This window comes from Ranitomeya imitator, chromosome 9, assembly GCF_032444005.1.
Source record: "Ranitomeya imitator isolate aRanImi1 chromosome 9, aRanImi1.pri, whole genome shotgun sequence".
Lineage (NCBI taxonomy): Eukaryota > Metazoa > Chordata > Amphibia > Anura > Dendrobatidae > Ranitomeya > Ranitomeya imitator.
In genome coordinates, this window is record NC_091290.1 from 853,722 (window position 1) to 875,724 (window position 22,003).

General features: G+C 50.2%; 1 protein-coding gene across 14 annotated transcripts in view; it reads left to right on the forward strand.

Annotated features, from left to right (window-relative positions):
* Nucleotides 1-22,003, forward strand: part of PLEKHA7 (pleckstrin homology domain containing A7) — a 273,292-nt gene that overhangs the window by 73,204 nt on the left and 178,085 nt on the right. For 2 of the 14 annotated variants that reach the window (XM_069738526.1, XM_069738528.1), the window contains exon 1: nt 4,725-5,234. The exons of 7 other annotated variants lie outside the window; for them this stretch is intronic. In XM_069738526.1, the coding sequence (XP_069594627.1) occupies nt 5,173-5,234 (62 nt within the window). In that variant the 5' untranslated portion in view covers nt 4,725-5,172. Of the gene's footprint in view, nt 1-4,724; nt 5,265-5,313; nt 5,325-16,803; nt 16,906-22,003 lie in introns of those variants that run through there. 5 more of the 14 variants (XM_069738534.1, XM_069738532.1, XM_069738525.1 and 2 more) reach the window with 5 other exon arrangements.

Consider the following 22,003-nt stretch of genomic DNA (forward strand, 5'->3'; position numbering starts at 1 on the left):
TTCTAAAATTAGAAACTCCATGTATCGAACTGCTCCTCCCCATTATCCTGGAGTGTCCCCTGAGGGCCCCTTCTGTTTTGAATGGGTTCTTGCTGCCACTCTACAGGAGACCTGATTTCTTGTATTTGAGGATGGTTGCAGCTTCATTACACACTGAGATGGTATGAATAGCACATCATTTGCACGTTCTGCTTTGTAACAACTATCATCAGTAGTAATATTGCTGCAGGACAATGACCCCATAATCCCCCAGTTCATGAAGCCACTCAAGCAGCCACACAGTCTTGTGTCTTATGAATCCGCATTGATGTCGAGATATCAATCATGCAACTTGCATCACATCAGTTCATTCAGTTCCAGTCATCTGTCTATTGTCTATTGTATGTACAAGTCCCCTCTATAATTTGTAAAGCGCTGCGGAATATGTTGGCGCTATATAAATAAAAATTATTATTATTATTATTATCTGTCTGGTGGGTGCTTGATTTTACAAATTCTTCCAAATCTCTTATGTGGCCTGGTCGGAGCGAACCAATGAAAACCCTGCAACTCTGCCTAATCGTCCTCCCCGCCCACTCCCTGCCTGGTTGCTCATTCCCTGCCTAATCACCACTCCCTGCCTGATCGCCCTTCCTGCCGGATTGGCCTCACCTCCCACTCCCTGCCTGGTTGCCCACTGCCAGTCTGATCTCCCTCCTCACCTACTCCCTGCCTGATTTCCCTCTGTGGAGACATGGGGGTCAGTGGGTGCTCTAGTCTGCTGGCCTGAAACTGCATGGACCAGGGCTCATCCCACTGAACCCCAGCTCTCACTTTTTCCGTGGGCATAATACTACTCTGGCAACACAGGGAGGGTAAAACAGTGTGGCAATACTTTATTGAACCACAAAACAGACATTATCGCATAGAACAGTCCCAGCACTGTACCTAAGATGGTGCAAATTACAGAGTCTCACCCTTCTGCTGACTTGTCAGGATTAAAGCAGCTGCGACTAGCAGGGCCGACTACCCTGACCTCTGTTACACACAGAGAGGAAGTAACATCAAGCTTAGGAATCCAACAGTCCATTGTGGAGGAGAGAACGTTTTTCCACCAACATAGAAGAGGATTCTTTACTGTTAGGGCAGTGAGAATCTGGAATTGCTTGCCTGAGGATGTGGTGATGGCGAACTCAGTCGAGGGGTTAAAGAGAGGCCTGGATGTCTTCCTGGAGCAGAACAATATTGTATCATACAATTATTAGGTTCTGTAGAAGGACGTAGATCTGGGGATTTATTATGATGGAATATAGGCTGAACTGGATGGACAAATGTCTTTTTTTCGGCCTCACTAACCATGTTACTATGTTACAAGGACAGGTGACCGGAAGGTCCCAACCTGGCTTCTCCAAACATGTCCATGGAGCCAGGTAACCTGTGGGTCCCAATCCTGGCGTTCGTAAATTTATTCAGGGGACTCAGGTGACCGGTGGGTCCAAATCCTGACTTCCGCAAACCTATCCATGGGTTCAGTGATGGTCAATGGAGCAGATCTGTATTATTTCAAGCCGAGGCCGTGGTCCCCTAAGCTGCCATACTGTAGAATGTCAAATCTGTGTCCCTCGTGATGAAGCCATGATGTCCTTGCTGCTTTATTGTGGATTGTTCCTGGCTGTGGTTTTGCAAAGAGTCTCTGCATCTCTGGACGTATTGTTACAGAGGCATATCCCCTTTATATAGTTTACAACTGTTTCCATTCAAGCCATCATCCAGAGGTCAAGAGGAAGGTGTGATGAGAATAACTTGCATTATTTGAGTATTTAATCAATTTGCATAGTTTTTATTCCTCTGTTTTGCAAGTCAACAAGCCACAGGGTCCCACACAATGGTCGATGAACATATTATCAAACATCTACTGTTCAATTACCCTGTGTCTCTATCCCTCAAAGATAGCAAACAATGAGTTTGCAGCAAACAGCAACTACACAGTCACATTCAGGTTAGTGTGAACAATAGTCTATATTTCTTGACCAACCAAATAATGTAAACATAAAGATAAGTCTGTGCCTCCTGGCCTACTGTATATAGACGTCTCGATAATTCAAATTAAATTCTGTGTCGTCACACCCTCTCTGCCTGATTGCCCATTCCCTGCCCAATCATTAGCTCCACCCCGTCTGCCAGGTTGTTCTCCCTTGCCTAATTTCTCTTTTGTGCCCCCCTTTCATGATCATTTGCTTTGCATCTTCCGTTTGTTGGGCAGAGCCCTGGAGCCCCCCGGTGTTGTGAAGAACCCTGGCGCCCCCTCCCTTTCCCCGGAGTGTTTTGGAGAGTCCTGGAGTCGCCTATTTACCAATCTGTTGTGCAGAGCCATGGAATCCCCCTATATCAGCCGTTTAGAAGATGTAGCTCACATATGTGCACAGATGTCATGGTGTCTTTGGTTCTGGTAAAGTGTGATGAACTGCAAAGCCTCTGTCCCTGCAGGGCAGACCATTTACTAGGGTGGGGCCAATGTTCCATTAATGGGGATATTAGTGCTAAATTATGACTGTCAGATCTCAACTACAGAGATTTGTAACTGAATCATCTGTGACAGGACACCTGGAGGTGCCGGAATAAAAGAATGCTTCACATACATACACCCGAGAATATGCATCCTGGAGCAGACGCCATAAAAGATGCCATTAGTGCAATCACAATTCAAAGCTCTAAGTTATATGCTCAGCCACTGCTTTGTCACCAGCTTGCCATTCGTTCCTTGTTGCCCTCTCGCTCCTTGTCACGCTCTTGGCTCGTGCTGTTGCTCCTGGTCGTCTGCCTGACCCTCGCTTGTTGTCGTCGGCTCGCCCCTCGCTCCCTGCCCTCGGCTAGCCCATCTCGTGTCATTGACATGCACTGTGACATCGGCTCAACACTTGCTTTGTGTCCTTGGCTCTCTCTGTGCCGCTGGATCGCCTCTCGATCTGTCGGGTTGCCGCGTGTCGCTGCTCCTAGTCGTAGACTTGACCCGCGCTCCGTTCCATCGGCTCACCCCTTGCTTTGTGCCATCGGCTTCACCCTCACTCCCTGTCGTCAACTTGGCCCTAGCTCCCTGTCGTGGGCTCACCCCATTTTGTCAGCTCTTCCTGCATTGTTGGCTCAACCCGTGTTGTTGGCACGTCCCTTGCACCGTTTCTTTGTTTTATCTCGCATTGTTGGCTCGACCCTCTCTATGTGTCATTATCTTGTCCCGAGTTGTCAGCTCATCCCTCCATGTCGTTGTTTTGTCTCCCATCTTCGACTAGCTCCACGTCATGGTATTGTTGTTGTCGGGTGCCCTTTGTTGTCTGCTCATCTCGTGTCATTGGCTCGCCGCCTGCTCACCCATCGCCCTGTGTCATTGGCTCTACCATTGCTTCACTACGTCGGCTCGACCCTCGTCTGCTCACCCTGCGTAATTTTATTGATCCTTTCCTCATATCATCAACTTGCCCTGCTTTATCGGATTGTCCCTTTCTTTGTGTCATCAGCTCGCCCTGCTTCGTCATATTTACCCTTTCCTCATGTCATCAGCTTGTTCTGTGTCATCTGCTCGTCCCTCGCAGCCTGTCGTCGGCTCACCCCTTCATCGGCTCGCTCCTCGCTCCCTGTCGTCAGCTCGCCCCTCGTGCCTTGTTGTCAGCTCATCCCCTATCGTCGGCTTGCCCCATCGTCAGCTCGCCCTTCTTCCCCCATCTTCGGCTCGCCCCTTGCTTGGCTATCCCCAGTGTCATTGGCTCACCCTGTCTTCGCACGCCTCCTGTCGTTGCCTCGCTCCTTCTCTCCCTGTCGTCGGCTTGCCCCTCGCTCCGTCTTTGGCTCGTTCTCTGACGTCGACTCGCCCCCTGCTGTCAGCTCGCCCTTTCTCCCTGTCTTCGTCTTGCCCCCTTTCGTCGACTCGCCCATTGCCCCCTGTCTTCTGCTCGCCCGTCACCCCACCTTTGGCTCACCCCCTGTCGTCAGCTTGCTCCGTTTTCGGCTCGCCCCGTCTTCTGCTCACCCCCTGTCATCTGCTCGCTCCCGGTCTTGGGCTCGCCCCTCGCTCCCTGTCTTCGGCTCACCCCGTTTCTGCTCACCCCCTGTCATTGGCTCGCCCCCTGTCGTCGGCGCGCTCCCGGTCTTAGGCTTGCCCCTTGCTCCCTGTCATCGGCTTGCCCCATCTTCAGTTCGCCCACTGTCTTGTGCTTGCCCCCTGTCATTGGCTCGCTCCCGGTTTTCGGCTCGCCCACTATCGTGGGCTTGCCCCCGGTCTTCGACTCGCTCCCAGTCTTCGGCTCGCCCCTTGCTCCGTGTCTTCAGTTCGCCCCCTGCCTTCGGTTCGCCCATTGTTGTCGGCTCGCCCTTCACCCCTGTCATCGGCTCGCCCCGTCGTCGCTTCGACCCTCGCCCCCTGTCGTCGACTTGCCCCTCTCTCCAGGTCTTTGGCTCCCCCTCGCTCTCTTGTCTCGCTGCTCTCCCCATGTCTTTGGCTCGCCCCTCACCCCCTGTCATGGGGTACATTTATGCTTCTTGTGGCAGGGGCGGGGAGTATGGAGCGGGCGCTGGGGACACTGCGGGGAGTATGGAGCGGGCGCCGGCCACTGACTGCGGGGAGTAAGGAGCGGCCATTTTCTTCCGGACTGTGCCCGTCGCTGATTGGTCGTGGCTGTTTTGCGGCGACTTGGATTTCCATGATAGACAGAGGCCACGACCAGTGAATATCCGTGACAGACAGACAGAAGGACAGACGGAAGTACCCCTTAGCCAATTATGTATATAGTAGATGTGTGGTTGCTGTTGCCTGTTCCTCTGCTGCAGGATGAGTGCGGCGCCCACAGACTCGCCCCCTCTTCTTGTCAGTGGCACAAGCTGAGACCTGCCGTCTTTGTTCCTTCCATTGTCGCAGTCGTGGAGACTGGGGCTGAGCCGAGCAGTGTAATGGAGAGACGTCAGCTGTGAGTGCAGGAGGAGGCGGGTGTTGTCCTGGGGGGCGCAGACCCTCAAGGTCACAGATCAGCAGAGAAGGAATCCTGCTCCACCTGCAGCACACTCCTCTCCTCCCGGGTGCCCGGTGATGTCACCTGGGTGTTGGCTACTGGAGGTGACACCATGAAGTTCTGTCTGCAGCCTGAGCACTTGGAATAGACCGTCTCCATAAGCATGAAGTCAGCGTGGACCTAGAGCCTGGAGACCATGTGGAGACCCCTGTACTCTCCTCCACACGAAGAATATCCAGTTTACCAGCTGTCATACAGGTGTGTGCCCCTCTGCATGCTGTCATACAGGTGTGTGCCCCTCTGCATGCTGTCATACAGGTGTGTGCCCCTCTACCAGCTGTCATACAGGTGTGTGCCCCTCTACCTGCTGTCATACAGGTGTGTGCCCCTCTACCTGCTGTCATACAGGTGTGTGCCCCTCTACCTGCTGTCATACAGGTGTGTGCCCCTCTACCTGCTGTCATACAGGTGTGTGCCCCTCTACCTGCTGTCATACAGGTGTGAGCCCCTCTACCTGCTGTCATACAGGTGTGTGCCCCTCTACCTGCTGTCATACAGGTGTGTGCCCCTCTACCTTCTGTCATACAGGTGTGTGCCCCTCTACCTGCTGTCATACAGGTGTGTGCCCCTCTACCTGCTGTCATACAGGTGTGTGCCCCTCTACCTGCTGTCATACAGGTGTGTGCCCCTCTGCATGCTGTCATACAGGTGTGTGCCCCTCTGCATGCTGTCATACAGGTGTGTGCCCCTCTACCTGCTGTCATACAGGTGTGTGCCCCTCTACCTGCTGTCATACAGGTGTGTGCCCCTCTACCTGCTGTCATACAGGTGTGTGCCCCTCTACCTGCTGTCATACAGGTGTGTGCCCCTCTACCTGCTGTCATACAGGTGTGTGCCCCTCTACCTGCTGTCATACAGGTGTGTGCCCCTCTACCTGCTGTCATACAGGTGTGTGCCCCTCTACCTGCTGTCATACAGGTGTGTGCCCCTCTGCATGCTGTCATACAGGTGTGTGCCCCTCTGCATGCTGTCATACAGGTGTGTGCCCCTCTACATGCTGTCATACAGGTGTGTGCCCCTCTACCTGCTGTCATACAGGTGTGTGCCCCTCTACCTGCTGTCATACAGGTGTGTGCCCCTCTACAGGCTGTCATACAGGTGTGTGCCCCTCTACCTTCTGTCATACAGGTGTGTGCCCTCTACCTGCTGTCATACAGGTGTGTGCCCTCTACCTGCTGTCATACAGGTGTGTGCCCCTCTACCTGCTGTCATACAGGTGTGTGCCCCTCTACAGGCTGTCATACAGGTGTGTGCCCCTCTACCTTCTGTCATACAGGTGTGTGCCCCTCTGCATGCTGTCATACAGGTGTATGCCCCCTACCTGCTGTCATACAGGTGTGTGCCCCTCTACCTGCTGTCATACAGGTGTGTGCCCCTCTACCCGCTGTCATACAGGTGTGTGCCCCTCTACCTTCTGTCATACACGTGTGTGCCCCTCTACATGCTGTCATACAGGTGTGTGCCCCTCTACATGCTGTCATACAGGTGTGTGCCCTCTACCTGCTGTCATACAGGTGTGTGCCCCTCTACCTGCTGTCATACAGGTGTGTGCCCCTCTACAGGCTGTCATACAGGTGTGTGCCCCTCTACCTTCTGTCATACAGGTGTGTGCCCCTCTGCATGCTGTCATACAGGTGTATGCCCCCTACCTGCTGTCATACAGGTGTGTGCCCCTCTACCTGCTGTCATACAGGTGTGTGCCCCTCTACCCGCTGTCATACAGGTGTGTGCCCCTCTACCTTCTGTCATACACGTGTGTGCCCCTCTACATGCTGTCATACAGGTGTGTGCCCCTCTACATGCTGTCATACAGGTGTGTGCCCCTCTACCTGCTGTCATACAGGTGTGTGCCCCTCTACATGCTGTCATACAGGTGTGTGCCCCTCTACATGCTGTCATACAGGTGTGTGCCCCTCTGCCTGCTGTCATACAAGTGTGTGCCCCTCTACCTGCTGTCATACAGGTGTGTGCCCCTCTGTATTCCGTATATCAGGTGTTGTAGAGTTGTGTGCCCCCCTGTATGCTGTATATCAGGTGTTGTACAGGAGTGTGCCCCCTCTGTATGCTGTATATCAGGTTTGTACAGTTGTATGCCCCCCTGTATGCTGTATATCAGGTGCAGTACAGATGTGTGCCCCCTCTATATGCAGTATATCAGGTGTGTGCCCCTCTGGATGCTGTATATCAGGTGTTGTGCAGGTGTGTGCCCCCTCTGTATATCAGGTGTTGTACAGGTGTGTGCCCCTCTGCTGTATATCAGATGTTGTACAGGTGTGTGCCCCTCTGTATTCCGTATATCAGGTGTTGTACAGGTGTGTGCCCCCTTTGTATTCCGTATATCAGGTGTTGTACAGGTGTGTGCCCCTCTGTATTCCATATATCAGGTGTTATACAGGTGTGTGCCCCTCTGGATGCTGTATATCAGGTGTTGTACAGGTGTGTGCCCCCTTTGTATTCCGTATATCAGGTGGTGTACAGGTGTGTGCCCCCTCTGGATGCTGTATATCAGGTGTTGTACAGGTGTGTGCCCCTCTGGATGCTGTATATCCGGTGTTGTACAGGTGTGTGCCCCTCTGTATTCCGTATATCAGGTGTTGTACAGGTGTGTGCCCCCTCTGTATTCCGTATATCAGGTGTTGTACAGGTGTGTGCCCCTCTGGATGCTGTATGTCAGGTGTTGTACAGGTGTGTGCCCCTCTGGATGCTGTATATCAGGTGTTGTACAGGTGTGTGCCCCTCTGGATGCTGTATATCCGGTGTTGTACAGGTGTGTGCCCCTCTGTATTCCGTATATCAGGTGTTGTACAGGTGTGTGCCCCCTCTGTATTCCGTATATCAGGTGTTGTACAGGTGTGTGCCCCTCTGGATGCTGTATGTCAGGTGTTGTACAGGTGTGTGCCCCTCTGGATGCTGTATATCAGGTGTTGTACAGGTGTGTGCCCCTCTGGATGCTGTATATCAGGTGTTGTACAGGTGTGTGCCCCCTCTGTATTCCGTATATCAGGTGTGTACAGGTGTGTGCCCCTCTGGATGCTGTATATCAGGTGTTGTACAGGTGTGTGCCCCCTCTGTATTCCGTATATCAGGTGTGTACAGGTGTGTGCCCCTCTGGATGCTGTATATCAGGTGTGTACAGGTGTGTGCCCCTCTGGATGCTGTATATCAGGTGTTGTACAGGTGTGTGCCCCTCTGGATGCTGTATATCAGGTGTTGTACAGGTGTGTGCCCCCTCTGTATTCCGTATATCAGGTGTTGTACAGGTGTGTGAGCAGGGTGTGGCTTTAGGCTGTGTGCACACGATGCAGATTTGGTGCAGAATTTTCTGCATAAAATCTGCACTAAATCTGTATCTCCTGGCAGAATCCGCAGGTGCGTTTTTTTGTGCGTTTTTTATGCGTTTTTATGCGTTTTTTACCAATGGATTTCTATTATGGAAGGGTGCAGAAACGCTGCAGAACTGCACAAAAGAAGTGACATGCACTTCTTTGAAATCTTCAGCCTTTCTGCGCAGATTTTTCTGCACCATGTTCACAGCTTTTTTTTTTTTTCACATTGATTTACATTGTACTGTAAATCACAGTGCAGTTCTGCAGCGTTTCTGCTGCAGAAAAATCTGCTGCAGTTCTGCACTAAATCTGCATCGTGTGCACATACCCTTAAACTGCAGCTGACCAATCCTGCATAGCCACCTGTGGTCACTCCCTTCTCAGTCAGGAATTTCTTTGTCTCCAGGGTCTGAAAACGTAAAGATACCTGTGTTACAGAACCCCCAGCACCAAGAATATGTTATGCAGTATATATTATGTATAATAGGTTCCATGTGAAATGCATCAGTCCACAGGCTGCGCCCCTGGGCAGAGAGGACAAGATATCTCCCTTCTGTCCTCCCCCACCTTTGTAATTCCCCCAGTAAATATCAGCAGGCTCCGGCCCCCTGTGGCTATTGTAATGTATGTCTGGCCTGCTTTTTCTATTGGCCTGCCCTGTGTATCTGTGTTATATATTCTGTGTGCTGTAAATAAAGTGAGTTATTTTAGACTGGAAATACGTGGGGTAGCAGTCAGCTTTTATATGCTCTCACGTAATCAAGGAATTTCAGCCAGCGTCCTTCATTCAGAATCCAGCAAAAGCAGAGTAGACCTCCTGAAACACGGGGCGGTACTGAAAGAGGTACCCCAGCTTGGTAGACCCCGTTACACTGGTGGCAGCAGTGGGATCTGATACCCCTACAGGAGGAAAGGAATGAATGGAAGACAACTACCAGAAGTTAAAGAGGACTACATTAAAAGATCTGGTGGAAGCCCGAGGGTTAATCGCCAGTAACAAAACAAAAGCGGATTTGATAGCAGCCATCATGGAACACGACAGTGCAGCGCCCCCCAATGTGAACGTGGAGGAGACTGAATTCCAGGGGGAGGTAAAGAACAGACTGGCGTTCTATGGCCCAAACCCTGCAGTAGAGATCATACGAGAGGTGATGGCTGATGTGCGTACTGATCTGAAGGAAAAGATGGCCGAGCGGACCAGGATAGAGATAGCCAAGATGGAGATGGCAGAGCGGACCAAAGTGGAGCTGGCCAAGATGGAGATGGCAGAGCGGAGAGAGGAGAGTCAGCGAGCAGGGGGAGCTCTGGCTTCCGCCCAGGTACCTTCAACAGTAAGCCACAAAAAGATCCAGTATAATGCCTTCCGACAGTTGGGGTAGGCAGAGGAAGACATTGATGGCTTTCTGCAGGACTTTGAGCGGCAGTGTGCCCTTCATCAAGTGAAGCCGGAGGAACGGGTTCAGATTCTGGCCAGCAAGCTGACAGGCCGGGCAGCGGACGCCTATCGCACGGTACCTGATGAGTACTGTATGGACCATGAGCGGATCAAAGAAGTGATCTTGGCCCGGTATGCGCTGACACCAGAGGCATACCGCCAAAAGTTCCGCGGACTTATAAAACGAGTAACCGATACCCACGCTGAATGGGCCTGTAAATTACGGCGGTCACTGCTACAGTGGGTACAAGGGAGCCAAGCAACCACTAAGGAGGGCATCCTCCAGCTCTTCTTGTTAGAACGATTCTTTAATGGACTAAACCCCGAGACACAGGAATGGCTTCGGGACACGCGGCCAATGACTCTTGAGGAAGCCGCTCGTCTGGCCGATGAACATCATGACGCCAGGAGGCCTCAGTTGTGCGGATCAAAGATGGTCACTAGGGGTCCGCCCATGGACCTGGAGGGCCCCAAACCACCGAAGATTGTAGGGGGACCAGCTAGAAACCCGGCCTACCACAGTTTCCCTGGGGCGTGATTCCACACCTGCCGTCAGCTGGGCCACCTGCAAAGACAATGTCCCAACCGGACTCAGCATACCCAGTGGCCAAAGGCGGGAACAGCTACCTTCCGCCGGGCCGCTGTACACTGCTACCAAGGCGAAGCTGACCCAGCATTGGGGGCTACAACTAACCAAGGGGTGGAAGACATGGAGGAATTGCTGCATGAAGTAGACCCTGTGCAGGCAGCCCGGGCAGATAATCGACAACAGCATCGACAGGTCGTGTGGGTTAATGGGAAACGCATGCAGGGACTAAGAGATTCCGGAGCAACTTTGACCCTTGTGAAGCCTCATCTCGTCCGGGACCAAGAGAAGACGGACCGGACAATGGCAGTCCGTGTAGCAGGGGGAGCCATACATAGACTGCCCACTGCCAGGATTCACCTGAACTGGGGAGTTGGGGATGGCCTTGTTGAGGTCGGCTTGATGGAGGATTTGCCTGCAGACGTTTTGCTGGGAAATGACTTGGGGCCCATGTTGTCTGCCTTCTCGGTTGCCCCTCTGGCTGAAACATATCCTGTGACCACCCGGAGACAAGCTCGAGCTGCGGAGGCGGAATCACACTCAGAGGAGGCCCAGGTAAGACATCCCAGCCCTACACGTATTCCCATAGCCAGACACATTTCTTCGGCCACCCCAGATGAATTTAAGAGGGAGTTACTTGAGGATCCTTCATTGGAGGGATATTGTGGGAAGGCACAGGAGGGGAGAGGGGTACTGGAAGGGGAACAGTTTGTATGGAAGCAGGGACTCCTCTACCGCATCACAGAGCAGCATCACACAGGGACGAGCCCCACTATAAAACGACAGCTGGTAGTTCCCAAGAAGTATAGGCAGGAGTTACTGCGAATCTCTCATGACATACCCTTGGCCAGGCACTTCGGCGTCAGTCGCACCAGGCATCGTCTGACACAAAACTTCTTTTGGCCGGGGGTAACCTATGATGTTCGTCAATACTGCCAGACCTGTGACAGTTGCCAGCGCATTGGCAAGAGCGGAGATCGATGCAAGGCCAAATTACGCCCCCTCCCCATTGTGGAGGAACCATTTACCCGAGTAGCGGTCGATCTGATAGGGCCGTTAGCCAAACCCAGTCCATCAGGGAAAAGGTATACATTGACAGTGGTAGATTATGCCACACGGTATCCAGAGGCGGTTGCGTTCCCTAGCATACTGGCAGAGACAGTGGCGGCTGCCCTGCTCCAGGTTTTCTCACGGGTTGGATTTCCCCGGGAGATTATCTCAGACCAGGGTACCCAGTTTACAGCAGAGGTGACCAACCAACTGTGGAAGCTGTGCGGCGTAAAGTCCATTAGAAGTGCACCATACCACCCGCAAACCAATGGGTTGTGTGAACGCTTTAACGGGACGTTAAAACAACTCATTGGGACTTTTACCAGGACCTACAGGGACGGGGAGAAATTCTTGCCTCACCTCCTGTTTGCCTATCGAGAGGTGCCCCAAGAATCCACGGGGTTCTCCCCATTCGAACTGGTATATGGGAGACAGGTAAGGGGACCCCTAGACTTAGTGCTAGAACACTGGGAAGGGGAGGGCATCATAGAAGGGGTACCTATTGTTCCCTATGTGCTGGAATTCCGGGACCGCCTACAGGAGCTGACCCAGGCTGTACGTGGGAACATGCAGGTGGCCCAGCGGCACCAGCGCGTATGGTACGATCGGAGGGCCAGAGAGCGCACCTTGGAAATAGGGCAGAAGGTCCTGGTGTTAGAGCCCACTAGGCAGAACAAGTTCCAAGCTGCATGGCAGGGGCTCTACCAGGTAGTGGGGAAAATAGCAGACACCACCTATAATGTCGCCGATTGTGACGACCCCAGGGTTATCCGCATGTTCCACGTGAATATGCTGAAGCCCTATCGGGAGCGCCCAGAAGAGGTAGTGGCCATCTGTGCATCTGAAGCAGAGGATTTAGCCGGACTTCCCTTGCCTGATGTCTTAGGGGAGAGGACTCAGTCTAAAACATGGGACCAGGTACACTGGGGTGAAGACTTAGGTCCCCGGGAGAGACAGCAGGCGGAGGAGTTGTTGAGGCAGCAGCGACAGAGGATGTTTTCGGGGGAACCCGGGTACACTCACCTGGCACAACGCAAGGTTGAGACCCAGGATCAGACCCCCCTGTTTAGGGGTCATTGAAGAGTCAGATAGTGCCTGGGCATCCCCCGTAGTGTTAGTGCCCAAGAAGGATGGGACTACACGGTTTTGTGTAGACTATCGTAAGCTCAATGAGAAAACAGTGACGGATGCGTATCCCATGCCGCGTGTGGATGACTTGTTAGACCGGCTGGCAGGGGCAAAGTATTTGACCACCATCGATCTATGCAAAGGCTACTGGCAGATTCTCCTTAGTCCTGATGCTATTCCCAAGTCGGCATTTGTCACCCCGTTCGGCTTATTCCAGTTTCGAGTTATGCCATTCGGGATGAAGACTGCCCCAGCGACCTACCAGAGGCTGGCTGACCGGCTTCTGGATGGTCTCCAGGACTATGCGTGTGCCTACCTGGATGACATCGTCATCTACAGCGCAACATGGGAAGAGCATCTAAGTCACCTAGAGACAGTATTAGACAGGATCCACAAGGCCGGAATCACCCTGAACCCAAACAAGTGTCACGTGGGCAAAGCAGAGGTTCAGTATTTAGGGCATTGGGTGGGAAGTGGGAAACAGAGACCAGAACCAGCCAAGATTGAGGCCATAGCCAAATGGCCCACCCCACGCACTAAAACCCAGGTCATGGCGTTTCTAGGGACAGCGGGGTATTACAGGAAATTTGTTCCCAATTACAGCAGCGTGGCCAAGCCCCTCACTGATCTGACCCATAAGAACCAACCCCGCCAGGTAACCTGGACCCCAGAGTGTGAGGAAGCCTTCCGCCAGCTAAAGGACGCCCTCACCAATACCCCTGTACTGGCCGCACACAATCCAAGTAAACGTTTCCTGGTTCACACAGACGCTTCTATGTTTGGATTGGGGGCAGTACTAAGCCAAGTCGGGCCGGACGGCCAAGAGCACCCGGTAGGTTACCTGAGTCGGAAACTACTGCCCCGTGAAGTGAGCTATGTCGCCATCGAGAAGGAGTGCCTGGCAATAGTATGGGCACTCAAAAAGTTACAACCATATTTGTATGGATGACAGTTTTCCCTCCTAACGGACCATAATCCCCTAGTCTGGCTTAATCGGGTCTCCGGAGACAACGCCAGATTACTGCGGTGGAGTTTAGCGCTACAACCTCTGGACTTCACCATCCACTACAGACCCGGCAAACAAAACGGTAATGCCGGTGGACTAAGTTGACAAACGGAACTTGTACCAACCCCATAAACTTCGGTCATCCCCAAACCGATCCGTTAAGGATCAGACTGTGTATGCCGATCGCGTCGCTGAAAAGGGGAGCCGTGTTACAGAACCCCCAGCACCAAGAATATGTTATGCAGTATATATTATGTATAATAGGTTCCATGTGAAATGCCTGTCCACAGGCTGCATCCCTGGGCAGAGAGGACAAAATATCCCCCTTCTGTCCTCCCCCACCTTTGTAATTCCCCCAGTAAATATCAGCAGGCTCCGGCCCCTGCGGCTATTGTAATGTATGTCTGGCCTGTTTTTTCTATTGGCCTGCCCTGTGTGTCTGTGTTATATATTCTGTGTGCTGTAAATAAAGTGAGTTCTTTTAGACTGGAAATACGTGGGGTAGCAGTCAGCTTTTATATGCTCTCACGTAATCAAGGAATTTCAGCCAGCGTCCTTCATTCAGAATCCAGCAAAAGCAGAGTGGACCTCCTGAAACACGGGGTGGTACTGAAAGAGGTACCCCAGCTTGGTAGACCCCATTACAACCTGACCTCAGTGAATATCATTAACCAGCCCTTTAGTGATGTCCATAGGCTGGAGTATATAAGCCCCCCACACATAACCCAGCTGGGAGTCTGAGTTTTTTAGCCTGAGGAGCTGTACTATGCATTGGGACATTTGGGAGCTCTGCCTGCAGCATGGTTTTGCCTGACATGAACTGAGAAAATGTGAGTTTTACCTCTCTTCTTTATTCCATGTTATTTTTTATAATTCTACATATTTTCAATTGTCTCATATTGTAACATCCTTGAAATATTTTCTATAAACACTGCCTAATCTTTCGGAGTAATATATATAACTAGTTTTGTTCCTCCTGTTCTAAAACGTACCCTAAGTCTTCTGAAGGGAATTACGCTACTGTTTTGGGTTAGCTTCGGACCCATTTAATCGAAGCTGGTGGAGCATACCTTGTGCGGGGCCTTTTGGGTGTCGTTGTAGCGACTGCGGCGTTGATAATTATTGTTCCTGCCTGAGCGAGAGTAGTTATATCGCGTCACTGCAGCGTGCCCAATAGCCAGTACATAGCAGGCAGCCTTTCTGGCGACTAATTACCCTAGGTGCAGTACCTAATCTGACCTGAGAGTAAGGGGGGCGCCAGAGAGCTGCAAGTGTTAAGTGGAACTGTAAGCGGGATATACATAAATCCCTGCAGTTCGTGGTATATTGAAGAGAAGTGGGATACCTAGAATAAGCCCCTGCCGTAAACTAAGAGGTCCATAGACTTGTGTGTGTTTTTGTTTTTTTTCCTTCATCACATTGTAGCAGTGGAGGGATAACTAAGATAAACCCCCCTTCACATGTGATAGCCGTCTGTTGACCTAACGTCACCCCGATCCGTGACGTGGGGGTGACGGTCACGGTGTGAATCGTGAAAGTGCCCCTCTGTATGCTGTATATCAGGTGTTGTACAAGTGTGTGCCCCTCTATGCTGTATATCAGGTGTTGTACAGGTGTGTGCCTCTCTGGATGCTGTATATCAGGTGTTGTACAGGTGTGTGCCCCTCTATGCTGTATATCAGGTGTTGTACAGGTGTGTGCCCCTCTATGCTGTATATCAGGTGTTGTACAGGTGTGCGCCCCCTCTGGATGCTGTATATCAGGTGTTGTACAGGTGTGTGCCCCTCTGGATGCTGTATATCAGGTGTTGTACAGGTGTGTGCCCCTCTATGCTGTATATCAGGTGTTGTACAGGTGTGCGCCCCCTCTGGATGCTGTATATCAGGTGTTGTACAGATGTGTGCCCCTCTGGATGCTGTATATCAGGTGTTATACAGGTGTGTGCCCCTCTGGATGCTGTATATCGGGTGTTGTACAGGTGTGTACCCCTCTCGATGCTGTATATCGGGTGTTGTACAGGTGTGTGTCTCTCTGGATGCTGTATATCGGGTGTTGTACAGTTGTGTGCCCCCTCTGTATGCTGTATACCAGGTGTTGTACAGGTGTGTGCCCCTCTGGATGCTGTATATCAGGTGTTGTACAGGTGTGTGCCCCTCTGGATGCTGTATATCGGGTGTTGTACAGGTGTGTGCCCCTCTGGATGCTGTATATCAGGTGTGTACAGGTGTTTGCCCCTCTCGATGCTGTATATCAGGTGTTGTACAGGTGCATGCCCCTCTGGATGCTGTATATCAGGTGTTGTACAGGTGTGTGCCCCTCTGGATGGTGTATATCAGGTGTGTGCCCCCTCTGGATGCTGTATATCAGGTGTGTACAGGTGTGTGCCCCTCTGGATGCTGTATATCAGGTGTGTACAGGTGTGTGCCCCTCTGGATGCTGTATATCAGGTGTGTGCCCCCTCTGGATGCTGTATATCAGGTGTGTACAGGTGTGTGCCCCTCTGGATGCTGTGTATCAGGTGTGTACAGGTGTGTGCCCCCTCTCGATGCTGTATATCAGGTGTTGTACACATTGGTATCCGATGTGTGATACGCCTTGGAATGTGAACACCGCAGAGAGCGGACAAGGCGCATTCCGCACACATTACTCACCCGCCCTGGTTAATAATCGCCCGCCTCCACCACCTCTGCCACATTCTGGTTGCCACCACTTTACTTCTCTCCTGTTCTGGAAATCTGATGTTTGTAGCTGAATTTAACAGCAAGGAGAACACCCCGACCTGTGGAAGTAGAGGTGCCCCGAATGTATATCTGTTACACAGAGATCACCCCCAAGTACCGCACAGTCGTGTTCCTGCGAGCCCGCCACATCTGTCAGACACCCCCAAATCCCTCACTTATTGTGAAATAACTCATGTTTGTCTAAGGACTCCCATATCTCACACCTGAATATACTGAGGACCTCCATATCTCACACCTGTATATACTAAGGACCCCATATCCCTCACACCTGTATATACTGAGCACCTCCATATCCCTCACACCTGAATATACTGAGGACCTCCATATCCTTCATACCTGTATTTACTGAGCACCTCCATATCCCTCACACCTGAATATACTGAGGACCTCCATATCCCTCACACCTGTATATACTGAGGACCTCCATATCACTCACACCTGTATATACTGAGGACCTCCATATGCCTCACACCTGTGTTGTGAATTCTGTTGCAGAGCTCCCTCCTGTGGTCACAAGTGGTACTTCGGCTGGTTCTCTCTGTGAGCTTCCGTTGGTGGAGGAAAGTGGTACTGCGGCTTCTGAGTTTCCTTCCTCAGGTGATGTGGTGAAGTCGTTAGGTGCTGCTCTATTTAACTCCACCTAGTGCTTTGATCCTGGCCTCCAGTCAATGTTCTAGTATTGGACCTGTTTCCTCCTGGATCGTTCCTGTGGCCTGCTGCTCTGCATAGCTAAGTTCCTCTTTGCTATTTGTTTGCTGTTTTTTTCTGTCCAGCTTGTCAATTTGTTTTTTACTGCTTGCTGGAAGCTCTGGGACGCAGAGGGTGTACCTCCGTGCCGTTAGTTCGGTACGGAGGGTCTTTTTGCCCCCTTTGCGTGGTTTTTGTAGGGTTTTGTGTTGACCGCAAAGTTACCTTTCCTATCCTCGCTCTGTTCAGAAAGTTGGGCCTCACTTTGCTAAATCTATTTCATCTCTACGTTTGTCTTTTCATCTTATCTCACAGTCATTAAATGTGGGGGCTGCCTTTTCCTTTGGGGTATTTCTCTGAGGCAAGGTAGGCTTATTTTCTATCTTCAGGCTAGCTAGTTTCTCAGGCCGTGCCGAGTTGCATAGGGAGCGTTAGGCGCAATCCACGGCTGCCTTTAGTGTGGTTGGAGAGGATTAGGGATTGCGGTCAACAGAGTTCCCACGTCTCAGAGCTCGTTCTTGTTTTTTGGGTTATTGCCAGGTCACTGTATGTGCGCTGACCTCTATGTCCATTGTGGTACTGAATTACCTTTCATAACACACCTGTATATACTGAGGACCTCCATATCCCTCACACCTGTATATACTGAGGACCTCCATATCCCTCACACCTGAATATACTGAGGACCTCCATATCCCTCACACCTGTATATACTGAGGACCTCCATATCCCTCACACCTGTATATACTGAGGACCTCCATATCCCTCACACCTGTATATACTGAGGACTGTTGTGAATTCTGCTTTTGGGCTCCCTCCAGTGGTTGAAGGTGGGAATGCAGTTGTCTCTGAGTCGCAGTCCTGGCCAGGTGTATCTGCTGATTGCAGTTCTGACTGGGATATTTAGGTGTGCAGGAATCATTAGTCCTTGCCAGTTGTCCATGGTTCTGGGAGGTTTTGGATCTTTGTCTGGTTCCTCCAGCCTTGCTGCCATTTCATATAATAAGCCCAAACTAAAAAAGATCATATGAAGCTTCTGCACCATGCTCACAACCCTAAATAGGGGAGCCCAATACAGAAAAAAGCCACTACCGATAATATGTAGGACACTCCCAAAACTACATTGTATCAAGCAAGAAAACTGGAGTAATTGTCCATAAAAAATCAATTTTATTGAAAAACCAAAAATAATCCACAATATTAATAACACAATAAATATTAGTACATGAACAAGGTATAACAGACAGATAAATGGCTATGGTAGCACAGATAGAAAACAGCGCGGGGTAAAACTGGTGCCAATTATCATTCCCATAAAGTGCATAGTGCCGTAAATTTACTAAAGGGGGAAAGGAGGCTGGGTGTATCTGATCTAAATGTTTACATCAATTACGTCCATGTGGACCGGTAACGGAGCCCTGTACACAGACTCCCACCACTACGCAGTATACTGAAAGGTCATATATAAACCCTGGATCCTTACGCCACAGAGATGGCACACAGAGAGACACAGCGCGGTGTCTCTCTGTGTGCCATCTCTGTGGGGTAAGGATCCAGGGTTTATATATGACCTTTCAGTATACTGCGTAGTGGTGGGAGTCTGTGTACGGGGCTCCGTTACCGGTCCACATGGACGTAATTGATGTAAACATTTAGATCAGATACACCCAGCCTCCTTTCCCCCTTTAGTAAATTTACGGCACTATGCACTTTATGGGAATGATAATTGGCACCAGTTTTACCCCGCGCTGTTTTCTATCTGTGCTACCATAGCCATTTATCTGTCTGTTATACCTTGTTCATGTACTAATATTTATTGTGTTATTAATATTGTGGATTATTTTTGGTTTTTCAATAAAATTGATTTTTTATGGACAATTACTCCAGTTTTCTTGCTTGATACAATTGCTGCCATTTCAGCAAAGATAAGTGTCTTTTTTTTTCTGTGGCACACATGCTGTGTGCTTAATAATTCTGTGCTATTCATTTGTTTTCTCTTGTCCAGCTTAGACTGTGTCAGTGTTTTCTCTGTCTTGCTGGATTTTCTGGAGTTGCAGATATACGCTCCACATCTTTAGTTAGATGGTGGAGTTTTTTGTATTTTCTGCTGTGGATATTTTTGGAAGGGTTTTAATACTGACCGCTTAGTATTCTATCCTATCCTTTCCTATTTTAGCTATAGTGGCCTCTTTTGCTAAATCCTGTTTCCTGCCTGTGTGTGTCCTTTTCCTCTACTACTCACAGTCAATGTGGGGGGCTGCCAATCCTTTGGGGTTCTGCTCTGAGGCAAGGTAGTATTCCTATTTCCATCTATAGGGGTATTTAGTCCTCCGGCTGTGTCGCGGTGTCTAGGATTTGTTAGGCACACCCCACGGCTACTTCTAAGTGCGGAGATAAGTTCATGATTTGCGGTCAGTATAGTTTCCACCAACTCCAGAGAAAGTTCCATGCGGTTCCAAGGTCACCGGATCATAACAGTACAACTGGCCGATAATGAGTTAAATGCATCTCAGAAGAAGGGAAGAAAGGTGTTGAGCCATTCTTCTCTTCCCTCTTTTTCTCTGGGTGGCTGAGGAGTCTTGTGCTAGCATGGATATTCAGGAATTAGCTTCTCGTGTGGACCAGCTTGCTGCTAGGGTACAGGGTATTTCAGATTATATTGTTCAGACTCCTGTTTTAGAGTCGAAGATTCCTACTCCTGATTTGTTTTTTGGTGACAGGTCCAAATTTTTGAGTTTTAGAAACAACTGTAAACTGTTTTTTGCTCTGAGACCTCGATCCTCTGATGATTCCATTCAGCAGGTTAAAATCATCATCTTCCTGCTGCGTGGCGATCCACAGGATTGGGCATTTTCCCTGGAATCAGGGAATCCAGCTTTGCTTAATGTAGACTCTTTTTTTCAGGCTTTTGGATTATTACATGATGAACCTAATTCTCTGGATCAAGCAGAGAAGACCTTGTTGGCCCTGTCTCAGGGTCAAGAGGCGGCAGAATTGTATTGTCAGAAATTTAGAATATGGTCTGTGTTGACTAAATGGAATGATACTTTGGCGGCAATTTTCAGAAAAGGTCTTTCTGAATCCGTTAAAGATGTTATGGTGGGGTTTCCCACGCCTTTTAGTCTGAGTGATTCTATGTCTCTGGCCATTCAGATTGACCGGCGCTTGCGGGAGCGCAGAACTGTGCGCGCTGTGGTGTTGTCCTCAGAGCAGATTCCTGAGCCAATGCAGTGTGATAGGATTCTGTCTAGAATGGAACAACAAGGATTCAGACGTCAGAATAGGTTGTGTTATTATTGTGGCGACGCTTCTCATGTCATTTCAGTCTGCCCTAAGCGGACAAAGAGGATTGCTAGTTCATTTACCATCAGCACTGTACAACCTAAATTTCTGTTATCTGTGTCCTTGATCTGCTCATTGTCATCATTTTCTGTCATGGCGTTTGTGGATTCAGGCGCCGCCTTGAACTTAATGGACTTTGAATTTGCCAGGCGTTGTGGCTTTTCCCTGCAGCCTTTGCAAAACCCTATTCCTTTAAGGGGCATTGATGCTACACCCTTGGCTAAAAATAAGCCCCAGTTTTGGACACAGGTGACCATGCGCATGGCGCCAGCCCATCAGGAAGATTGTCGATTTCTGGTGTTGCATAATTTGCATGATGCTATCTGTAAGGCAGTGACCGGTGTCATATGCGAGGGTCGCTATGTATCCCCCAGGATGTGCTTAGAAGCATATTAGATCCGCTGGAGTGCCCTGTGCTTACAGCAGGTTTGCCTGTGAGACACAGGGAAGAATAAAAGTGAGTGTGAACTGGGTCAAGTTATTTGTCCCAGAAATTATTCAGGAAAACCCGGTATGGGCTTTTATTTTGAAAAGGACTGCAGGATGGTAGTGGGGCCGGTCCGTTTCCTCCAGCCCAGATCTTATAGTGGATCTGGATAGAATCTGGAGGATAGAAAAAAAAAACCCTGCAAGAGAGTTTGGGTGTGTCAGTCTGGTCTGGGAGTCGGACCTAGCAGGAGGCTTATGAGGAGCTCTTTCCGTGTGGAGCAACACGGGTCAGGCAGAGCCTAAAAGCCTGACACCCCAGCGTACACAGTGGTGTACTGCGTCCACGGCAACGGACTGTGGACTGTCTTTACTTTTCCCGGCTGCATACTGAAGGACTTTTTGCTTATGTTTTCGGTTTGTGAGTATGCTGTGAAATAAACAAGACTTTATTTGAACTTTATATGGGTCACTGCCTATTCACTGCACAGCAAGGACATCGCTACATCACATATCGTGCTGGGTTTTCCGTGGTTGCAGGTACATAATCCTGTGTTGGATTGGAAGTCCATGTCTATGACTAGTTGGGGTTGTCAGGGGGTTCATAATGATGTTCCTTTGATGTCAATCTCCTCTTCTTCCTCTTCTGAAATTCCTAAGTTTTTGTCTGATTTTCAGGATGTATTCAATGAGCCCAAGTCCAGTTTCCTTCCACCGCACAGGGACTGTGATTGTGCTATTGACTTGATTCCAGGCTGTAAGTTTCCTAAAGGCCGACTTTTCAACCTGTCGGTGCCTGAACATACCACCATGCGGAATTATATTAAGGAGTCTTTGGCGAAAGGGCATATTCGGCCATCTTCTTCACCGTTGGGAGCGGGATTTTTTTTTGTTCCTAAGAAGGATGGCTCCTTGAGACCCTGTATTGATTATCGCCTCTTGAGTAAGATCACGATCAAGTTTCAATACCCTTTACCTTTGCTTTCTGATTTGCTAGGATTAAAGGGAACCTGTCACCCCGTTTTTTCAGATTGAGATATAAATACTGTTAAATAGGGCCTGCGCTGTGCGTTACTATAGTGTTTGTAGTGTACCCTGATTCCCCACCTATGCTGAGAAATACATTACCAAAGTCGCCGTTTTCGCCTGTCAATCAGGCTGGTCTGGTCAGGTGGGCGTGGTGACATCGCTCTTTTCTTCCCCAGCTTTCCGTTGGTGGCGTAGTGGTGTGCGCATGTCG